Source organism: Salvelinus fontinalis, chromosome 34, assembly GCF_029448725.1.
Source record: "Salvelinus fontinalis isolate EN_2023a chromosome 34, ASM2944872v1, whole genome shotgun sequence".
Classification (NCBI taxonomy): domain Eukaryota; kingdom Metazoa; phylum Chordata; class Actinopteri; order Salmoniformes; family Salmonidae; genus Salvelinus; species Salvelinus fontinalis.
Genome location: NC_074698.1, coordinates 10,347,175 through 10,354,712, shown reverse-complemented (window position 1 = coordinate 10,354,712; position 7,538 = coordinate 10,347,175). Strand labels below are relative to the sequence as shown.

At 40.1% G+C, this 7,538-nt stretch overlaps 1 protein-coding gene across 2 annotated transcripts; it reads right to left on the bottom strand.

The window, feature by feature from the left end:
* Positions 1–535: 535 nt before the first annotated feature.
* On the bottom strand, positions 536–4,834 carry LOC129833060 (AN1-type zinc finger protein 2B-like). Of its 2 annotated transcripts, XM_055897314.1 has the most exons (10): positions 4,563–4,834; positions 3,502–3,575; positions 3,116–3,210; positions 2,812–2,943; positions 2,554–2,705; positions 2,342–2,455; positions 1,932–2,025; positions 1,617–1,699; positions 1,127–1,211; positions 536–883 (listed from the first exon to the last, which is right to left on the bottom strand). In XM_055897314.1, the coding sequence occupies exons 2-10, from the start codon at positions 3,554–3,556 to the stop codon at positions 842–844; spliced, it is 852 nt and encodes a 283-aa protein (XP_055753289.1). In that variant the 5' UTR covers positions 3,557–3,575; positions 4,563–4,834; the 3' UTR covers positions 536–841. The 2 variants fall into 2 exon arrangements, with proteins under 2 accessions (XP_055753289.1, XP_055753290.1); XM_055897315.1 differs by lacking the exons at positions 536–883; positions 1,127–1,211; positions 1,617–1,699; positions 1,932–2,025; positions 2,342–2,455 and having other exon boundaries at positions 2,550–2,705; positions 4,563–4,833.
* Positions 4,835–7,538: the final 2,704 nt, after the last annotated feature.

Genomic DNA, 7,538 nt, shown 5'->3' with positions numbered 1-7,538 from the left:
TCCACTTACCTTTCAATTCAACAGCCATGGTCGATAATACCTACCCTGAGGGAATTCAAAGCTGGAACTGCATCACAAAGGCCCTGATGGATGTGTTGAGGAACAACATAATACACATCAACATCATGGAAATCAACAAGTGTATTTGTGTTCATTCTATTTACCAAGCACGGCCAATTTAATAGACTAGTCAATAGCATGATAAAACCAACTCTGTATTGTGTATGATGTACCTGTTGGTTTTCAGTTGTCATGATGATGCAGACAAGTGTTTACTTGTTTTGACTAGCTAGTAACATTAGCATTTCATTACATCCGTTATAACATCTGCTAAACTGTGTAATAGACCAATAAATGTTGATTTGAATATGTTGTATTAAATAATGGCATTTTTTATTCTTAATTGGCAAAGCTTGGGCTAAGACTGTTCTCTCTAACTCATAGAAATTGAATCGCATTTTAGTACTGTTCTCCAAACCTCCTTCCTCTCCAGTTATATACGCCTTGTACATAGAACGTGCTTCAGAAACGAATACATCTTTAAAATAATTTATTCAAGAAACATTGATGCTGAGGTTAAATGTCCATGATCAACATAGAAAATATGTACATAGAGAGCCATCGGTAAAAAGGACAGAAAGCCTGTCTAGAATGATGTGCTGAGTAGAGAGAAAGCAGTGATACTATTCAATATATATCTCGATGAAAGTCCCAGACTGTTCATTAGTTGGGATCAGTGATTCTGGACGTTAGAGTTCTGCTGGAGGGTTCCATCGATGTAGCACAGTTGCTAGTTGATTACTGGTGGTAGCAGCTTGGGCTCAGACACTGTGGTCTGGGTTTATGATAGGCTGCAGGAAGACTGTTTGGAGGACTCTCTTTCCTACGATAGAAAGTGAGATATTAGTACAGGAAAAAGCGGTAAATATTACGGTAAATATTCAACATGGGGAGAAAAAAAAAAAGTGGATAATAGGTCCATCAGATAAAATACACATTAAGTAGTACTTCAAAATTGTGTAATTCATTTTCTCCTTAGCTGATCTTTAAATGCACCCAGTGAGGATGATGAAGGCATATAGGGGACGCCATGGAGCATGCTACTGACGCCTAAGTTTCTGGATACCTGTTGTCTCCGCTGCTGGCGTCTGTACTCTTCTTCACTAGCAGCAAGGGCCTGAGCCAGAGCTAGATCCTCCTGCTCCTGAGGGCTGAGACAGACACAAACACTTCTATGTCACACAGAGGAATGCATCATCATCACACTGCAGAGAGCATGCAGGAGGCACGACACACACACACACAGGTCTGAGGAGCAGCAACACACATCATGAGGTGAAGAAACACAACTGTGGGCACAACTGTCCTTCCTTTATGAAGTCATCATGAACATCCCACCATGGGCTACATGGTGGAATGTCAAACCTATTAATATTGTGTTTTCCTATAGTAACCAAATAGCCTGCGTTTCAACTAGAGCAAACACATAGCAATAAGAGCTAGTGAAGAGAAACAATAGGTAACAGGGTTGTGTTGATGGCAGCTGGACATGATTACAGCCTATATTATGTGTGGGTGATGCTGGATTATGGGATTTATTGGGGATTGTTTATTACCTGAGTGTTGGCTGTTGGACTGTGCTGCGAGCCGACTCAGCCAAGGACATCTCCAGCGCTCTTTGTAAGGCCTGCTCCTCAGTCTGCAATCGCAACATGCAGATAAACACTTACAGGGTGTTCTTTATTTTCTTCTTGGAATCTCAATGAATAAACTGGAACAGACTTTAGAATCTCAATGAATAAAACAGGAGTAGACTAGAATCTCATTGAATAAACAGGAGCAGACTACAGAATCTGAATGAATGGACTGGAATTATTCAGAGAAGAGAGTTTACAGTAGTTTCAATCAAGCGCTGTAAGTGTTTGGCATACCAGCCCAGCCTGAAAGGATGCCGAAGCAGGTACTACATTCTGTGCTGGAGGGGGCCGCATGGCCGGAGATGGATTATAAATGGCCTGAGCACTGCTGTGATAGAATCAAAAACAATCGTGCTCAGTGGGGTTAGAGAGTCAACAAGTCAACACTTTCTAGAAAGCACAGCGGTAACAAATAAGAGCAGTTCTGTGAAAGAAAGAAATATCACATCTTTTCCATGTGTAGTATATTTCACTGACAATAAAATCAACCTGTCAATTCGTCCATCCAATGTGTTTTAGTGAGAATATGCCTCTCATGAATTTAGAGGACAAACTGTGCTTGCCAATATCACTTGTTTATTTATTTAAGCTTCATGTGGTTCTTCAGTGTGGCGTTTCGAAAATCAATACATGAGGATCCTCACCGACTACTCTGGGTCCTAGCATTCCCATTAGTAACGGGCCTAGAACTTCCTCTACTGCTTGAAGTGGAGGCACTGCTAGAGGATGCTCCTTGGGACCGCATGAAAGCAGCGAATCTGAAAGAAATCCAATGTAATTAATCATCATTATACCGCAAAAGCTCACAATGTGCACCACAATCAATAAATGGTATAAGGTGGAGGGAAATATTTACCCAGATTTGGAGACTGGTTTGTCTTCAGGCTTACAGTCATGGTCTAGTGGATGTCGGTGTTTAAGACAATAATTCATGTGGCACTGGTCACATGTCACTCGGATCATTTCTTTCTGCTTGCAGCCTCCTTTCGAGCATTTGTTTGTAAATATCTACCATAAAAAAAAAGGTTGGTTAGCTTAGATTAGGCATAGCTACTTCACTTTAACCATGGGCAGTTTGTATAAATGGTCCTGTAGAGAAGCCTATCAACCATACCTTTCTCTTGTTCTGAGCAGGGTCCGACTGGCAATCGCGATCGATGTGCTCCCCAACCTTGATGTCTGGCATTTCCCCTCTCTTGATGGGGATCGGGGTGTTGCACAGAGGACACACAGGGACCTGGATATCCTGGGGACAGAATCAAGCAGAGCCGTATTACAGCTCTGTTTGGATCAATAGACAACATGCAGACAACTAATAAGGTTGAACAGCATACATTCATTTCTACATACTAACTGCACATTATAGGAACTTTGCTTTAATTCAAACATACGATGCTGCTAAATTACTTAAAATGTACCTTCTTGTAGGATGACATGCATTTGTGATTTGCATAGGTTATGTGGTCTTTACAAAAAATCTCTTCACAGGCATCACATCTCATTGGTAGGAAATCTGTCAGATATAAGAAATATGTCAAGGTGTTTATTCCATGGCAAAGGATGGAGATCATCCATATGAATGTAGATAAATGAAATTCTCACTATCCCTCCTCATTCTGATAATGGGTAGTGCAGCCCATGACAATTGGTTGTGGAGGACTTTGGACTTAAACCACAACTATTTACAGATACCAAAGCCATACTACAAAGGACAGGAAGAGAACACAAACAACAACTGTATTGGAAGGGTCCCAGAGGCATTGAGGTAGTAAATGGAGACAGCGTTACATAACCAACCACTCACCCAGCTGCTTGCAGGAGTTTTCAGAGCAATGCTCTCCTAGATTTGGAAACTCCATGGCACTATGGTGATACACCCTTCAATTGAAAGATACATAGATAAGCTAAGATCGTGCATAAACAATGTTTGTTTACCTGTGACAGGTTATCTAAATAAAACTAACTTGGTCCGCGTCACTTCGTTTTTTAAGAACAGTAGATTCAGCATATCAATTTTAGGATATTTTAAAAGTCCCTTTATTTACGTGCTTCCCTTTCAACTAACGTTAGTTACGCTTATGTAACAGGCTTATTTGTGGACGTGTACAGTGACTGACAGATACAGTTAGCTAACGTTAGCTACCCATCTAGATGTAGGTAGCTAGGACTTCCTATGATAACGAATGCCGAATCATGCCATCGCTTCTTGCTACCTACATTTTGCCATTTTGACTAACCTTAGCTAACTATCTAAGTTATTTTGGGGTATCTAGCAGCAGCCTTCCTCTCTGCTAGAAGCAAGCTAGCTAGCTACTTATTATGGCTAATTAGCTAGCTAGTAACTAGGCCAGCTCCTCCCTATACAATCGCTCGAGGCCATAAATGCAATTACCTAGCAGACCAATGTTAGTATTGTCTGCGCTTAAGCTACCTAACGTTAACTAATTGAGTTATTTATGGAATACCATTGATGAGCTTGTTCCTGGTTTACAGGCCAACAACAACTAAATGAAGCTAGCTAGCTTGCTTGCTGATAAGCTAACGTTGTTAGCTAGCATTCTAGACAACTACTGTAACGTTAACATTACGTCGTTACTGGTAGTTAACTAACGTTTAAGTTACTCATTTAACTTTACATTAATTCGAAACGGATAATATTTAGCAGAAATATATTTGGGACGATTGTTCACCATCACGAACGTTAGCTCGTTAGCTAACACTAAACGAATATGGATTGGAGACACCCTTCCTGCCCTGCTCTTGCCTTGGTTTGGTTGGCTGACTAGCTAGCTAGATACGATAGCTAACAGCAAACCATAGTCAATTGAAAAATACATGCAAAAATAGACGAACATTCTCACTTACCCAGAGACTTGGTTCAACCAGACAGCTATATTTGATTATTCTTTCCCCCTCTGGCTTTGAGATTAACGTTGAACTTTGGAAGCGAGTGGCTAGCAAGCTCTCTTGACAGCCAGCTACATCGAAGCGTCACTGACACTGTTGTTTACGCCCCTCGCGGTTGTACTAGCTTGGGAGTTCCAGAATGTACCACATGAGGCAGGGATGCAGCGTTGTTTTGATCAATCACAGTGACACAGCGTTGTTGAGAACTGTCCATGGTGCTGGTTTTTACGAAACGTCTAACTGAGACGTTTTTGGGTTGTCTCAAACCAGCACCACGGACAGCTCAAAATAATGCTGTGTCACTGTGACTAGATATGAAGGTGACTAGCTACTCTCTCGCCAGACTAGTTAAAGGCCATGTCAGAATGAATCATTTTTCTGGAATCATGGTAGGTCTATATAACTAGGGTATAACAAATCACACAAAATAAGCAGAATAAAACTAGTTTTGATTTTGGATAGTTATCACCTTCCAACTTTTTTTGTGTTTGATATTGTATTTGTTTACTTGCTGAATAACAGAGATGTGTTATTCACAGAGCACATTATCTATGTTTCACAAGTAAATGTGCCCTTTTATTCATCAGCACAATATAGGCTATAGGTGATGATATAGGTGATTCATTCATGCTGATGAAATGGCACATATGGGCTAGGTACCTTTGTGTACAGTGGAAGCAATTGTGAGTCTAAAGAGAAAAATGTGCAATACTGCAGTCAATGTAATGGCATATCATTGCCAGATGGTGGCAGCAGAGCTCTTTCAGACGTCTATACAGTCTTCAAGCTCTGGTTGTTTATCTGGCCACATTGTGTTTTTGTTTTGTGGCAGTCCCGTTAATAGACTCTCTAATCTCATGTTTCATGCATGCGATAACAGTAGGGTAACTGCAGAGGAAAGTTGCGATTGCAAAGATAAAGTTACAATATATATGTACAGAAAGTGTCACTGGGTGAGTTAGTGAGGTTGGGAAGTTGTAGACACTTTCGACTTGAGTATGAAAAACACAGAGATAGCGATTGTTACTGATTAGGTTACTAGAAACAAAGCCTAGCTTAAAGCAGCAACTCCCTGTTGAAGAGGCACTGGAATCCACATGAACACACAGCATAGCAGGACCAACCCCATCACCAAGAGGTCAACTAGCCGGAAATAGTAGTTCTATAGTAGAGTCAACCCACAAAATGGTCTATTCTCATTATGCAACAGTACAGTGTTATGATCAGAGGCTGGGAGAAGGGATCACAGAGGCACTCGTCTAGATTCTTCCCCTGTACTGTAGCACCTGGCTCATAAGCTGCTAATTCTGCTGCCAGATGGCATCGCTTGCTGAACACCTGGTTCATCATAGGGATTCCTCTTCCTTTGCTCACACTATATCTGCTCGAATTAGAAGATGATTGTAATAATTTCAAACCCCCATCCCTTTATTGCCATAGCAATATTTTGGATGACACATTTGACATAGCTTCTGGACAGTTTGTCCTCATGGAGCCAGTCACCTCTGAGTCTCCTTGGTCATACTTTGTTCTGGACAATCTCAGGATGCCACTGTTTCTCAGGTGATAGCTATAGCACAACTAGCCCTGCTACAGTATCCTATAGCCTATTCAATGTAAAACAAATACAAATAAAAACTCTCTGTAGTTTCTCTCTACACTCCTGAAAAACAAGAGTCAAAGGTTGCTTTTTCTAGAATGAGAGACCACAATAAAACAGGTTCTAAACTGTTACTAAACCAGTTACTAAACCAGTTACTTAACCAGTTACTAAACCAGTTACTAAACCAGTTACTAAACCAGTTACTAAACCATTATTATGAAACCATCCCAGTTAAGTAACTTTCTACTAATTTGAGTTTCTCTTTCAAAAAAGTTTCATAATTACATTGGTAAAATATGATCTTAATCAGATGGATGATCCAAACTTCAAATGCATATAATCCGTTGATTCTAAATCCAATCCTTGCAAGTCTCCTCCATTTGATATCTAATCCAGTTTTTAAAAGTTTCAATGAGGCGAGATAAAGTCACTTGAATTAACCTTCATAACGAATCAAATAGCCCCTTGTGCTTTTCAGGGACAGGATGCCCTTTTTTATTCAATAGGTGTGCGTTTAGAAGAACTGAATAACGATTTGGTTGATTTATTTATCCTGCTATAAAAACGCCCGAGCATCCAGACTAGTACAAGATTGGTGGTTTTGCTAAATTGGATGGTAATTGCCATCATGACAAATTAGGAGGCAGAAGCCCGCCTTATTTTTTTCTATTATAAGATAGTATTATTCTTGGTTAATAATCATTTTATGCAAGATTAAATTTCCGATAGCCTGCCTACGTGGTGATTGTCCCTAATAATCCATGCATCTGAGAGGCCTATTGGCTGGCCATATCTGTATTGTTTTCGATCAAGAACACAATTAAGCATGAACACTGTCTTTAATGTCAAATATTGATCACAATTCGGTTTCATAATTACAACTATATAGAACTTTCCAAGCATGCAGAACATTCTTTGACTTTTTCTCCAACCAATGATAGCAATTCAAATCGACATTTTAAATGCGTAAATACGTTGGGAGCCATTATCATGTCAATATATTATCAAGTTATTTGAGCCTGATTTAGTATAGACATGGTCTGTTTAACATTGTGAGATTATTCACAGATTTCATGGTGTGTTAATAGATATATTATAGAATGGATCCCATGCCCACGAGGCTGGCTGGGAAGCAGGCGTGAGGGGACGAACGGTTTATGAATACAAGTCATCACATTTCTGTCTTTTGTTTAACCAGACTTCATCTCAACGAGTTAATGTGCCAGATGAGAAAGCTGCTCGCGGCCTGCAAAGGCGAACAGAGTGCACGTGGAAAAGAGGTGTCAATAAACGTGTGAATGACAATGTGGTAAAACACACACCAACTGAAA